This window comes from Haliaeetus leucocephalus, unplaced genomic scaffold (genome assembly GCF_000737465.1).
Source record: "Haliaeetus leucocephalus isolate CR32 unplaced genomic scaffold, Haliaeetus_leucocephalus-4.0 Scaffold795, whole genome shotgun sequence".
NCBI lineage: Eukaryota > Metazoa > Chordata > Aves > Accipitriformes > Accipitridae > Haliaeetus > Haliaeetus leucocephalus.
In genome coordinates this window covers 4997310-5013239 of record NW_010973231.1, presented here as the reverse complement: position 1 = coordinate 5013239, position 15930 = coordinate 4997310, and the positions used below count along the sequence as shown (strand labels likewise).

Genomic DNA, 15930 nt, shown 5'->3' with positions numbered 1-15930 from the left:
CTAAAAGCCGTTCTACTGTTAGTCTTCATATATCTGTGATCCCTTTGACTGACTGCCCACATGTATAATTCAGATACATGAACACTAAATTACTGGAATGGAAACTACTGCCAGTTTTTCAAATGTAAAGTTCTGAAATTTTATATACACAAATTTATCTGAGTGTTAAATCAAATTCTTTGGTTTGCAGAAAGAGTGATGCTAGTTGCAGCTTTTCCTTTGCAGTTTATACTACAACTCAAATAAAATAAAAGTCATTATATATATACTAGAATTTGGCACAGACAGCTGTCCTCAAATCCAAAAAAATTCTGGTCTCAGCAGTCTGACAAGTAAATCACTTCTTGCTGCTAGAAATGATAGCTTCATTAGGTCAAGGCTGAAGCTGCTGTTCCAGCACACGGAGTAAGTACCGCATTTGTCTGGATTGTATCTGGCTTGAGTATACCCAAAGGACTTAAATTCTTGTCTTGCTGGCTACTTAGCCATCACAAGCAAAACTCTGTCTCCAGTCCCCAAAAGGGAGGTTTCCTTGCTGCAAATAAAAGAAAAAAAGAAAACCCTCACATCATCACCATTTCAAAATGCACATCTTCCCACGCTCGTATTTGTAACATGGTGATACACAATTTATATTTTACGGAGTTCTTTCAATCAATAGGATCTGGAAGCACTTTGCAACCTTAACAAAATAGTATGGGCAAGCTATACACAAGAATCGCATCATACACTGCTGCAGTGCATCCACTTTGGCTTTAAATGTGGCAACCATAATGAAAACAGTAAATGATTTGGAATATATGTCAGAGAAGAAAATAATGACATTGGAACCAGAATTCTCATTCTGAGCTGTAAAAGTGATAGCAAGTTTGACTCTAATTTAAACCCTTTTTTATAGAGCTTTTTTTTCTGACTTAAAATGGATCTCCCATTGCTATCTTTTAAACATTAGACATTCCAACTCTAAAAATCTGCTGAAGCTGCTCTACAGACAAGTTTCCAACCATTAAACAATTCCAAGGCATAAGCGGGGCAACTGACTTTGCCCAATGGAAATGGCACACATAAACCAGCTGTGCAACAGTATAAAAAAATCATTGGTCCCAAAGGAGCAACAGAAAGAATTTTATTGCCGGGAGTGGGTGTCTGTTCTGGTTTTACTAACACTCAGTAATGTATGCATGAAATCACATCCAGCATGGTACTTACGTGCTGTGAAAACAATGTTGTCTGCTTCCTTTTGCTTGACAATTTATCCTGTGTGTGCTAGCAACTGCCTTCATGTTGAAGATAAAAAACTTCAGCAGAGGTAGAAGGATCAGATGGTTTGGGCTCATTGTGTTCATCTTATAGCCTCTTCTTGTCTTGGGAAATGGCACAGTACCTAACTACAGACCAGCAAGATAATATATGGAAATGCCTAACACTGATCCCTCTAGTTAACTGTGGTCTCCGTTACTAAGAGTTCCTTCTCATCATAAATCATGAAAAGCTAGAAAAAATGAGCCTAAAAACTCTTACCCAAATGCAACAAATTAAAAGTTTTATTACTAGTGCCGAGCAGCTTCTGACCAGTTGGGTTAGGCTATTTGGTGCTCGCTTAATGGGAGAAACCCATGGGCAGCTTTTCATCCAAGGAGACTCATTTATGGGTTGGAAGAACAGTCCTCTCCTGCTTCCTGAGAGAATGAAGCAGCTTGGAGAGAGCCAGTCAAAATATGAAAAGAAATATATTTGTACCTTTGGGGATCAAAAAAGTTCTGCCAGGCATTCGTTACCTTTATTTATTGCTGTTATTGCAAATTGTTGCCACTCAGCTGAAGATCAAAAGGCAAGCACACACAATTTAAAAACCCTGAAAAGTGAAGTGGAAACCACTGTCAAAAGAGCAGAAAGTTTTGATCAGTTTTAGCTGACAGTATCAATCTGAAAAGCCATGTGCAGAGTTCTAGTTCTAGGAAAGAACCCACTCTCCTAGGTGCAGTATTCTTCTAGACACTCTGCTCCAAACAGATAGGTATAGTCTGATCTGTGTTTCTTCTAATTTTGGCAAAATGAAGCATCACTTCATTCCCTGTGAAGGGCCATGCCAGAGAAGCACATGCAAATCCTTCATTTCCTTTATAAAAAAGAAATAAACAGCATAAAAAAATTCTCTTTGCTTAAGCTCTGAATATTTCATGAATTATCTCAGCTGTGTCACTTTGATTATTTACAGATTAATGCCATAAATGAACACATGAGGCAGTGTAAAACAGCTAATAAACCTTCACCTCAAATGTTTACACTATAAGAGCATCAAAAGCTGCAGTAGATAAACCCTCAAAACACAGCTAGATGAAGAATGGTAAGCTGGAATGCTTAATAAAATACTCTTCCTGGTTTTGTCTTTTTCATGACTGGGAAGTTAAACTAATTTGGATAACAAGAAGCTTTGTTTAGTCACAGAAAAGTTAATGCAAATTACATACCTCAGAAGACATAACTTTATTTTGAGTAAAACAAAACGGTACTTCGCTGTGCCTACTTAGAGATCATATATTTTGCATTTGCAAAAAACACAAAGTAGTATACAACAGTATGGTGGTAATGAGACAAAAAGTCTCTCTCCAAGTAATTACAGCACCAATGTTTTTGAATGTTCTTTTTAACAGCTTAAAATATTTAGTGACAGAGACTTTGTGGTGCCATACTCCTCCCTAGATTCAGGTTATATATCATGTTTGTCCTCCTTTAAAGAAAAAACAAACCCAAGTAATTTGCTATTCATTATAACTTATGAGCAATTGGTAAAAGTTCAGCATCTTGTGTGAGAAACTGTCTCAGGAATTGCTGTCATGTTTCCTGATCAAAGGGATTCTTTTTGAAGAAAACTTCTGTTAGGTCTGAAGAAGATAATAATCTTCCCTTGGTCTTGGCACAACAGGGTGAACTGAAACAGCAAAGAACTAATGTGAATTTCTGTCCACACTTCAGATAAATGTGGCACAGACAGTCAGCAACCTTCTAAAGGTGATGTGCCAAAGTCCGCTTTCCTTTTCCAAACTGGAGGTTAAATGTGCCTGTAGGAGCTCAGCAGGGGCCAGCAGACACTGGCACTTAAAAAACTAGGCACATCTGAGCAGCAGTTTCTTGCCTCTCTGCCAGGCAGGGGCTGCCACTTCCCACTGAGCTCCAAAGTAGTAATTAAATGTCTATATGACACTATAACCGTTACCGCTATGAGCACCTACTCGGGGACGTGGAGGCTGAGACAGCGACTGAAGCATCCCAGTGTCACTGCCGACAGTCATCAGCTAGCAGCGTCTTCATCCGTGTCACCTAGTGCTTCTACACGCTTCATCCGGAGAAGATGGTATCTTTATAATAACCACTGACAATACCAAAGCCTCTGAAATAGTCAAGTGAGCTGCCAGAGTAGGACGATTTTGGCTACAGAGCTAACTGAACTCCTTGCTGTTTGTCTGGCAATTTGCAAGTCTCTGCCAAGGGCTGGAGTTTAGAGCTGAAAATTGTTATTTTGAGGGTTATAGAAGCCTTTTGAACAATCCTGGCTACATACTTTCTGCCATTATCAAGATCCTCTCATTTGGTTTATTGGGTAAAAGCACGCAGAGGCACTACTGGCTCCTGCTGTCCTTGTCACGAAGTCCTAAAAGCGCTCCCCACCTCCACCAGACAGCCCTGAGCAGCGCTCGAGGAGAGCAAGTGCTCCAGGGGTAGCTGCAGAGACCACAGAAAAAGAGGACTCCGGTACCCAACCTGGAATCATTTCAAACCCACGGGCTCCTGAAACACAAATCACTGCCAGCTGGGAGGCTACTCTGAAGAAGTATCCCTACGTGCTTACGTCCTTCTTACGCTGTTCTCCAAAACCCCATTTTTGGCTGGGGTCAGATACTGGGCTAAAGAGACCTTCAGTATGACTTACCATGGATGTTCTTCTATTCATTACCAACGTAGGTTTTTTGAACAATATACTCCTGTGGCTAGCACACTCAGTAGGGGACGAATTTTTTGGAAAGTAATACAAATCCTGCCTGAAAATGTCACGCTCAAGCCAAAACCTCAGTGTTATCATGATATACCTTTATGTAATTGCAATTATAGTGGTTCCAAGCAGAATAGTTGGAAAATCTTTAAAAACTCAGTAAAGCAACTGACAACTACCTCAGTTTAAAAGAAAGTTGGTTCCAGATCCAGCAACAAAGTGCTGTATCTGCTGAAGTGCTGCTCATGAAAAAAGCAAAGAGAAAGCTACTGCTGCTGCTGAGTCCTTGCAGTAAGCTCAACACAGCTTGAAGGAACTGTATTTTTGATGTGACTGAAATGTATGCTACTAAGTATAAAAAAATCTTAAAATAATACTTTTATACTTGAAAAGGCTTGTGGTCACAGCAGTAATGGGATAGCTATGCCAGCCAACCTTCCTACCACAAATGTCGTTATAGCACCAAAAACTTATTAAGTCTAATGTATACTTATTCAGTAAGTAATTAAACCATCCATACCAGCAAAAGCACTTGCATGCGTCTACAACTGCACCTACAATAACATTTTTTTCTAGGACTGACTATGGCCAAACAGCAAGCTAAAAGCTAGCACAGGAACCCATAGATGGCAACTGCCTGTATTGCAAGATAATTCTGTCTGCAGAAAGAGGAGGAAACGCATTCCTTGAAGTATGTGTTATGCCAGTGTAAAGATTCTGTCACTACTAAAACTAAGACAAGTCTTTCTGTTAGAAACTACCTCTATTAGTAGAGTGAAGAGTGCTAGATCTCATTCTTTGGCACTAAAGTCAACTAGCACAGTCTGGCTATGCCCGCGTTATCGACTGTCTTTAAGAGAGGGTGACCACATCCAGACCATCTGTCTGTCAGGAATAGTTTCTGGCCTCTGCTAACTCCTATACTATGCCTGAGAGTCATCCAGGAAAAATTTTCCTTCGCGTGGGTCAAAGGCACAGCAGGGACAATGCCACCAACTTCACAGGATAGGAGATCAGTTTCTATCTCCCTTATCCCCCAAGGACCATTTACTGGTACAGAGATAATTTTCAAAGTTATTTTATTACCCAAACCCTTGCAAAACCAGAAATGGCAACAAAAATTCCTACAGTACTTTGTGGATTGTCCAGCATGCCTTTCTAATGAACAGAAACATGCTATTTAGCATTTATACCCTTTTTATTCTTAAGTCCTTACAATTACTGCCAGCAAGGGGAAAGTTATATTAAGAGAGGCCGCAGTTCCATCAAAACAATGCTGCTACAAGTATTCAGATACAGGCAACAAAATATTTTAATACTCTGCTAAACATATGGCAGCAACGTATTTCTCATAACTAAAAAGAAAAATAAGAGAAACCTCTCAGAATAACACACTGAAACGACAGTTCCTTCATGTTTCATGGTCAGGGTCATGTTGTTTGATACCAACCGTGCGGAAAATGTTTAAAAGGAGGTTTGTTCGTTGAGACCCCTGACTGATAAAAGAATAATGACATCTTTAACCTTTAATTCCTTTGCTGACTTCAAACAAATCTCACACCATTTCTAAAGCCGGTGGCAAAACTACCCCAAAACCCCACCTGTTGAATACCTTCTGCCACAAAAGTAGCCAGACCAGGTTGTGTTCCACATGTGAGTGAGTGGAAGGTGAGCATCAGACATGGCAGAAGAAAACTAACCTTTCGAGGATCGAAAGTGCTTGCTGGGTGCCGTGAAGCCTCTCGTCCCGTGCACGTTCACCGCTGCCACACGGAACTGGTACCACCTGCTCGCTCGGATGTCCGGCAGCCGAACCCGCTCGTCTGTAGTCTGGTGGGGAAAATGTCACACTTACACTCGTTGTTCTGACAGGGCTAATTGCGCTATCATCTCCCACGCGACACCGGTTAGCCAGACTGAATCCGCAGCAGCGTCAGCAACCACCTCACCCGACTCCGAGCATCATTCTGCACTGCGAAGCATTTACAGCTGGGAAAAAAATCATATAACCACCCAATTTTACAGTGCGTTGCAGGTCTCTTCTGGAAAAAGCAACCTTTAGAAAACCGAAGTGTTAAATTCCCCAAATTAGTTTCCCAGTTATCACAGCCAGTGATATATACCAGTGCATAGGGCCTAGCTGCTCAGGTGTTGACGTTTCAGGGAACTCATTGCCCCAGGTCACAGAAATGGTTTCTCCAGTTCCCAATTCTCAGAGAATTAGGGGTCCAAAATGGCTTCACATAATCTAGCGCTGTGAGAAGCCGCCTTTTCTGGTTCACAGGAAACACAAAACCCTCAGGTAATGAATGTAAGCCTTCTTCAGATCTTTGGCACTTACGTCAAAAAGACACTCACGGCCTTAACTCTTCCCTGCAGACTTTTCTCAGGTCATAGGAGATGACCTTTTCTCCAACAACACCCACTGCGACTGCTAGTGTCACGAGTTCAATCTCCAGCTTCTGGGGGGAGTACCTTAACTGCTGAAATATGGCATAAGCATAGATGCACGCTGAACCTGTTCAGTAGGAGGTGCTTTACATGCTCTTATTCTGAGCCCCGCTTTCCTCTATCTTTTCTTTTTCCCCTTTAAACAGCTATCTTCTGCACTGTTTCTTACTCCTCCTAAGGAACAAACACCAGAACTGAACACAGCCTCCTGGTAACTGCTGAATCACTGCCAAGTGCAGAAGACGTAGCATTTTTGTAGAACTCATCAGAAATTCATCCACTTGTTGCAGATTTTACTTTCGCTATTACCTCTCAATCATCGAGTTTTCAATTTATTTTAGGATGTCGTGTTTATTGCGTTTTAATTCTTTAATCAAAATAACACATGAACCTGAAGCAAATGCCCTGTATATGTCTAAATATACTATACAATCATTACTGATTACCATTACTGACCAAACATGCAAGCTCATTGAAAATGTAGTGACATCAATTTATTTTTACAAGCTCTGTTTTCTGTAACTTCAAAAACCCACCTTCCCTGTATAGCATTCAATGTTACTTGCAATGATGCCAAGTAGTTCCCAAAAAAGGCACAGCATAATTTCTGCTTTTTGCTCCCCTTCCAGTCTGTGTAAGAAAGTAGCAGCTGCTGGTATAACTCAGCCAGAGCTTGAGGAAGTTGCTTCAGCTCTCCAGCAAAGGTATTTTTAGAGCCCTGACAAATAAAATTTGTAGGTGTTATCCTGCATTTAATCTCTTCATTTGGTGACAAGCAAAATTTACAGAAACAGGTATCTCATTTGTGTGTGCATGTAAAGGAAAGAGAGCCTTTCTAAACTGCACTATTAACTGCTCTCAGACTGGTAAGTGTTGCAGACTTTGAGCCCCTCACATATTGCTGCTATTTAGAGTCCTTCTCTATTCAGACTGCTGTATTTGTCTTTTTAGCCCAAGCAGGGGTAACAGTCCTGATGTTTTCCTTGCCTGCCTCATCTTTCCTTTTTTTAGCTTTTATGTTACCTGTAGAGTGAATTATCTCATCCAGTGAAGGGGTTCCCCTGGGGAAGAAAAAAAGCCTACCTGAACCAATTTTTACTATTATTTTCATTTTATGGAGCACTCAAATGTGCTAGTTTTTTCCAGTATGCAGGCCCACATACTCAAGAACTTGCAGGTGAGACTAGACAGTGAACTAGAGTAATATAAACTATCACTATACTAACAGAAAAAAACCCAAGGACATATTCAGGCTACTGCTGCAACTGAAATCAGGGTCAGGACCAATATCTAACTGTAACTAACTAGTTACAACACTGTGGGTTTTTAAGAACAGATTTGCTGAATTTAGTTACAAGGCAAGCATAATCTGAATAGAATTGACCCCAAATTCCTCAGCTAAGGAATCTTGTCATTTGCATCGGCTTAGCTATTCTGCTAGGACTGATTAAAAGAAAAGATTTCAGTTGTGTCAGTCTTCATGGCAACCGTGAAATACTGTAAAATCAAATAATCTGTCAATCTGTATCACCAAAATTATTTTAATTTATTAACGTACCTTGGGCCTATTACTTTATTCGTTCCTTTTGTTGGCAAAGCTCCTGTTAAACTCAATGGCATGCAGGAGATGTATCTGTAACTCTTGCACTATAGAGTATAAACTACTCTGGCACCTCTAAGCAACCTTTACATAGATTTAATAGATTTCAAGAAAGAGCTAAATACTACTGAAATATCTTATACTATCTTAATGGTAAACTGAATTTTTTGTTTAATTGCTTTAATCTAGTTAGTTCTCACTACTTAAGTATGTTTGGAGCTGAGATCATAATATTCAGAGTCCTTTCAATATCTGTCTTATATTAATGTAAGCCCACTAAATGGTACGCTGAGTGGTATTAAATAACTAATGGGTGAATTTCATCACACACCTAAAATTCTACCTGAATATGAGAGAAATTAAACAACAATTTTACTGATTCTAATTTCTTAGAATGCTAGTATATTTTGTTTAAGAGTCATAAATAAAAGACAAAACAAAAAGACCACCCCTCAAATCATTACGGGGTCATAATTACTACTTATTTTGGCTATGCATTACCCATTTACTTAGAAGAGGAATGTTCTGAAGCTAACCTCCAATCCTAATAGGCGTTTCATTTGGATTAAAATAACAAATGAGTCCTCAGACAAAATCATTGGCCAACATGTCCACCTTCAGCACCGTCCAAAATTCAATGAAGACAAGGGAAAATCCCCATTAATTACATTAGGATACAACTTTATAGAAGAGCAGCACGTAATTGCAATGACATAACCTGGAGAATACGGAGAATAGCTTGACGCTCCTTCTCAAGAGTGCATTTCAGGTCCAAGGGACAACAGGCCACCTCCGATGGCCAGAAAGAAGAAAGTGGTTGGGCTTTCAGGTGGGATTTTGGATGAGATTTGCCCAGAGCTGTCCCATTTAGGAAGCACGGACAGTTCTACTCTTCTCCCAGCAGCCCTTAACTGTTCAAGCCCTGAGGTGTCTCCTGAAAGCAGTCCCCTCATCCTGTCTTTCAAAATGGGTTATCTGCTATTCTCTTCAAAATGCCTACAGAAATCTCCCCAGATCCCAGCTCAGATAACTGACTAATGACTAAAGTACTTACCCAGAGCGTGGATGACCTATCTTCAATCCCATCCTTTGTCTGAGAGGTTGGGAGAAAATATTCCCTAGCATCTTGGATGTTGCATGCTATTTTGAATTAGAACATGTTCTACATTCATGGGCAAACTGTTCCTTGGAGAAAGGAAGGCTGAAAGTTACAACTTCTTGTAAGGGAACGTGGGATTAGTTAGGATGAGGAGGGAGAAGAAGGAGAATGTATGACCCGGCAGCATAGCAGTTAGGCCATCAGATGGGATTCTTACATCACCACTCCAAGGATTTTTTTCTGTCTTATTTGTATATTTGTAAAAATTGGTGTAAGAAGGTCTTCACAGCAAAGACTGGTACGGAGGATTGTCCCCTCACCAAGGATTACAGTAATCAACGCACTGTTTCATTGTGTTCATTCCCTATCTTTCACACTGTCGATCCTGGATTCCTTTCTGTAGTGCAAAGGTTTAATGGAGATAGGAGAGGACAGCCTTCCCCTCCTGAGTTCATAGCTCTACACCTTCTCTTGAAAGAACGCAGAGTGGTAACAGAATTTGCAGTTCAGAGAATGAAGGGATACCATCCAGGGTATCAGAAGAGCTGAGCTTATGTTTCCTCTGACACAGAAGAAACCTGACGGTGCTGCATCTACTACTCTATCAAAGGACAGCAGAACCCCCCTATTTCATGGGAATGCAATCCCACACAAGGTGGGCACTTTCTAAGAACACTCACCAAAGCAAGCCCCTCCTGCAAGATGGAGAGAGAAACCTTTCGTGTACAAGACTGGGGGTCAGCTCCAGCTGGGATTTCTCACTGTCAGGGGCTGAGAAACCTTTTGTGATCCTCAGAACCAGAACTTCAGGTGTCTCAGAAACTTTAAGTTTTAAAAAAGATTAGCTGTCCACATAGTTTAGACAATTCCAAGGTGAAACACTAAGGTCTGTCACAATCAAGCTAGCAGTAAATACTGCCCCTTATTTCTTTTAATAAAGGAATAAACTAATAAGTAAACTTCATTATTGTCTGCCCATACGTATACATATATGTGTGTGTACACACACACACACACACACACACACATACTTGACATCCATTCACACAACACACGCTTGTTCTGTCTGAAAATAACTGACCTGGCATATTTGAATTAAATTCATTAATTAGCTTAATACAATTAAATATCTAAGTTTCCAATGTAAACAGTAATACTATTATTTTTGGAAAGCATTAGCACCAAACAGAACGGTAAGTTTGTTCACAAGATGTATTCTCATAGGATACTGCAGCAGGTCCTGCTCAGCTGGTTAAACCTTAAAAACAGTAGCGTAAGAAACTCGGCATAACCACTTAGGACACTGTACATCATAGCTAATTAGGCTAACTAGTATCTTAGTTCCCATAGTTTTTATATTAATCAATGGAAATTAGTCAAATGGTTAGTTATGTCAAGTTTTCCCAAAAATGTGCAGTAAAAAACTAAAGTTAGCAAAATCCCTTCTTCCTGAAGTGAAAAATAACTAAAATTGTTTTCAATGTGTTTGCTTTTTTTGTATACTTGGAGAGTTAAATAAATAACATTTTAATAGATTGAGCCTTCCTCCTTAAAAAAAAAAAAAACATCAAAAAAGAACTGATGACACAATACAGTACAAAGGAAACAATCTTTTTCAAAATTATTTTTTCAATATCCAGTAGAAATATATGAGGCACGAAAAATTACTTGCAAATCAGCTCATGTAAAGGCAATAGAAAACAGCAAGTTTTTTTTTAAAAGTAAACACCTTAAAATAAAGTTATTGAACATTATAACCCCATTTCTTCTTGGACAGATAATAAAAATAGAATATTGGATCAGGAACTCTGATTAAATATTATGAAATTTCTTATAAGAAGATGCAAAGAATAACTTTGTATAATTACTCTACATATCGGCATAAGCACAGAGAAATTCAGATCCTCACCCACAGCCTTTTTGATCTTTGGCTGTTTTTTACATGCTCTCTAGCTTAAGTTGCAGAGTAATGAAAGAGCCAGCATTGTCTCCCCTGGACTGAGATGCCCAGGAGCTCTCAGCCGAATGGCTGAGCTCTTCACCGCCTTTGCCTGCAATTAAGGTCTCATACCCCAATGTTTTGGAATCATACAAGAAAAAATCTCAGTTATATAGACAAGAAAAGCCCGGAGGCCATGCACACAGTCACTTTAGTCAAACTGGATATCCATCCTTGTTGCCCACATTGCAAAATAAATTCTATTGCGGGCAGCCACACTTAACAAATTTGACTGCCTGGTGGGATGTCTAAAACTACAAACGTGATGGAGGTACATTACTCTATAGAGACAGAGATTCCGATTACTAGCCCCCCTCAAGGGTGCCCAGCCTGTATGTCCCATAAGACATACACAGTTCACGAAGCCCGTCAGACATCCCAAAGCTTGCTCTGACCTGACATGGCTGGTGGGGTCCATCACACAACCAAACACGCGTCTCTCGTGATGCAGAAGGGACAGTGAAGGTCTCGGAAAGATGTCAGTCGGAGGAGGCTTCTCCTGCCACAGTGATTAACTCAGCCCCTTCTGCCTGCCTGTAACAGACCCCCAGGAAAGGCAGCTGCCAGGGTTCTTATCGCTCTTGCACAAGAACACGTCTCTGAACCACTCTCTGCTGTACACCCGCTGCAAGAAGGCGGAGGTTCGTATATGCTCCGCTGCCGCGGAGCATATGTAGTGCATGCTTCCAGAAATGTGCATGAGGTCTGTTTCTGGGATGAGAAAAAGCACAGCAGCGTGCTACCTTTGCAGTCTGGATCCACCAGCCCGAAGAGTTGGGCTTCTACAGTCTAGCACGTATACACTGCAAGGTAACAGTGAGGAGTAATCCACATCTGGCTCATTTTTGCTGCATGGTATTTTCCTGGTAGCAAAGGTAAGAGGTTGTTTGCTGAATAGGGAGAATGCAAACTGAGGACCTGAACCTCACCTGAGAGATAATAAGTAAGTAAGTCACTGCAACTTTATCAGGTTTGGAGGTGTGCACGTTCCCTTGGCTTGCACAAGCTGAGTTTCGTGCCAGGCTCTGCTGCAGGTGACTTTTTCTGAGCAAGACTCTAACAAAGTGACAGTCCCCTGTAGCACCACATTGAAGCTAAGAACTTCACTTCTGAGTGTTCAGTTTCACAAACTTGACATTATTTTAAGATAGCTTTTCCCTACACAATCTGAATTGAGAATGAACACAGATTGTCACAGAACTTAAAGTCCTTACTTTATTTTGTGGATGGTTCTATTTATTCTCTCTTTCCCTTTTTTTCTCCTGGCTATAATGACATTTTGCAGGTCTTTTCAAAATCAGCATTTTAGTTTTCTTGTCAGCAGGGATGAGGGTGAAGCAGTTAAGATAAACGATTGGAACTCTGCCATCCAGGTGGACTGTCAGCATGTTAAAAAACAGATTGAAACTGGGAAGAAACTAAGTGAAAATTTATGCTCTGTTGGCTGCTTCTCATTAAGAAACATTTGCTCATGAATCTTACATTTTCAGTCTGGATTGCACTGAGTGATAAGAGCATGACATCATAGGCTTTTCCGAATTGGGAGGGTAACCTCTGAAAAAAACAACTTTACAAAGAAAAAAAGTTTTAGGGTTTTTTTCACTCTTTGTTTTATTTTAGAAAATTAAATAGCCTTTTCACCAATTGTATTTCTTAGCATTTTGATAAGATCCAAGCCATGCCTTAGAGACTGTGCACTGAGTCTCACTGACCTCAAAAGAACTATGTCTCTTATGTGCTTCCTTCAGTGGATTTTGGTATCTAATTCTACATTTTTCAAGAGACTTGTAGCTTTCAGAGAATTTGGAATTCCCATCTGAATAGACCATAAGTATGTGCTTACAAGAAAGTGCCACTCACCAGCCTTATGAAAATCAAGCCTCCAGCTAGTTCTATAGATTTGTATCTCTAGAGAGCAAACCCACAAAATAAACTCATTTGGAAAACATAGACCTCTGAGTATTTTTTCTTTTAGGGACAAGGAAACCATTATTTACTTCTTTACTGGTATATTTTTTTACAAAATCATTTTCAATACATACCAAAAGCATTTGATGTTTCTATAACTGAAAAACTAGAAGTGAAAATACTGAAGTTCACTTCTCTTGAGTAAATCTAGGAAACGGTTCGTTGAGCAGTGAAGTAAGGCCTTGGAGATCTGGATTCTGTTTGCAGCTCTGTCATGACCTGGAGAGAGACCCTATAAAGGGATCCCTCTGCACGAGCCTCCCCACCTGTAAATGATCTAACTCTTCTCCGATCTGAAGACGACCTTTAGATCATCGTCTGGATCGTATGGGATCCATATCACTTTACAAAGAACTGACCTGTGCCACAGTTTGCCAGTTGGTAGCATCATCCTCACTTGGATGGATTCCTTGATTCCACCTTCTCTGAACAACGTAAATCACAGGCTCAATAGAAATATTGAATTTTGAAGACCACTTCACCTCCAGGTCTCCAGACTGAAGTTCTATGAATTTTAATTCTTTCCGGGGTTTCAGTGGAACACCTGTAATAGCAACATGCAGACAAAAATACATGAGTAATTTACAGGATGTGATTAAACCATACATAGATGAAGCTATATAAAAAAAATAATCTAAAAATAAGATTGTTGGTCAGACAGAAGTTAAAAAGGGGGAATGGATAGGCTGATGAGCATGGGAGTTTCGAAGTGCTCATAGCTGACCTATCTGCCAACAATAAAACTTGTTTTTAAAAAAAACTTCAAAAATATATCTTTATTTCATTTAAAAACTAAAGGATCTGAAAGTTGTAAGCTAAAACTGATCTCACAGAAAACACTTTGCAAATATTCTTTGATAACCTGGAGAAAGATCCTTTTGATCCCAAGCAGAATCATCCATACCTGTTGTTCAGTTTTTCACCTAATTTGTCCTTAAACACATCTAATGACAGAATTTCCACAGCAACACTTAGTAATCCATTCCACTACTCTATCCTTACGATTAGAAAGCTTTCTCACCACCCTGTTTAGTCTCCTCTGCCGCATCTTAAACTCGATACTTGTCCGTGATGCTCATGGATCATGGAGAACAGATTCTTTCTTTCATCTACAGAGGAGCCTTCTATGAACCGCAAGACTGTTATCATGCCTCTGAATGTTTTCTTCTTCAGCCTAAGAACCACAGGGCACCCCATCTTCCTTTTAAATCAGTGTTTCTAGACCTCTGATCATTCTTGCAGTCGTCTCTGGAAACTCTCACGTTGGCCCACAGCCCTTCTCCAGCGTCAGGCCTAAAACTGGGCACAGACTGTGTCTAAGCTCTCACCAGCACTGACTTGAGAAGCAGGATTGTTTCACGCGTCTTACATTAGTCTGATATACTTAAAGCTGTTTGCCTTCTCCGTGGTACCATGATCTTACTGACCCACATGCAACTGCATTGTATGATGTGTCACTCTCCACTCTTCCCTAAAAAACTAGGCAAGGTAATTCCAAAGCATCTTGGAATAGATATACCTAATATATATTGTCCAATTGTTACATTTCAGAGACAAAGATGTCCTTCTAAAATTGTACAGCACTTTCTCATTACACAGTGACACTGAAGGACGGTTATTTCTGTTGTTTCTACTGCTGGTAACATCACCTTTTTGAAAACACCTGCAGTAGCTTGGAGGAAGAAAACAACTCTTCAAATTTGGCATCTTTTGATTAAATCAAGTGTTAGATACATTTCTCTAGACAGACTTTAGGAACTCACATATTTGAGTGTGCGGCATTTTGTCACTTCATGATATGTCACAAATAAGATTTCTATGCTGACATATAAACCTTCTTAGCAAGTTATCAAATGCACTTTAGTTATTTTGCCATTTCAGTGGGTGTCCACGTAAGTCGAGCTGTGTGTGTCGGTTCGATAAATTGTTTCCTACTCAGTCTGCCACAGATGACTGAGTAGCAAAATTTCCTTAGGCGAACAAACCGCTTTTATATTTTAAGAGGTGTTCTCCTAAATCTGATCATACAATTATCTATAAGTAAATAAAAATTGATCTTGTAGCCCTTGAAGAAACCTAAAATCAACCTGAGGAAAATTCAGTACTTAAATCTGGTTATCACAGCAGTTTAAGCCCTGGATATCCTTCAACAGCCTGCAGTCTTAGTCTAATACAACGAACATCACAGAACATGTCAGTTCGGATTTCCACGTTTGAAAATCCGTCTTTAATTATGATGTACAATAATCCTACAATTTGCATGTTAAGAAAACTTCCATCTGCTTTGCATTAGGGGCAGTTGGATTCACTTGATTGCAAGGATCTCAGCCTCTCCGGCGTTACGTAATTGCGTGCAGATGGAGCGCAGCAGCACAAACAACGAGGGCACAGCACAAGTGCATTTTAAAATACTTCTGTAGAACCAGCACCACCAATTTAATATCCAGATGTGTAGATCCAATTACTCTTCAATGTGCTTTTTATTATGTAAATGGTCAGCCCTTTCATCGTGCTGGAACAAATTAGTCCTCTGATGTCTGCAGTGCTTAACTGAAGAATTCAGATCACTGATTGCTGTATGTGTGCGATAGCAGAGCCCAGGAAAAATGTTTCTAAAGGTGTCTTTCAAACAGCACATGCATCTCTGTGCCATGGAAAATAAATGCACACCGGTCCATCATAAGAATCTGTATCTTATATGTCAGTTCCCCAGGAGTTCAGAAAGTTTTCATGGCAGGGTTTCAGACAGTAAAGGGTACATTCAGGCCATTAGTACAACTGTAAACACAGTTGTTCAAAGACTCAGAGATGTGCGCTTTTAA

General features: G+C 40.0%; 1 protein-coding gene across 1 annotated transcript in view; it reads right to left on the bottom strand.

Annotated features, from left to right (window-relative positions):
* Positions 1-15930, bottom strand: part of KAL1 (Kallmann syndrome 1 sequence) — a 145002-nt gene that overhangs the window by 36568 nt on the left and 92504 nt on the right. The window contains exons 7-8 of the mRNA XM_010581600.1: positions 13468-13652; positions 5692-5821 (exon numbers count right to left, since the gene is read on the bottom strand). Coding sequence (XP_010579902.1) covers positions 5692-5821; positions 13468-13652 — 315 coding nt within the window. The remainder of the gene's footprint in view (positions 1-5691; positions 5822-13467; positions 13653-15930) is intronic.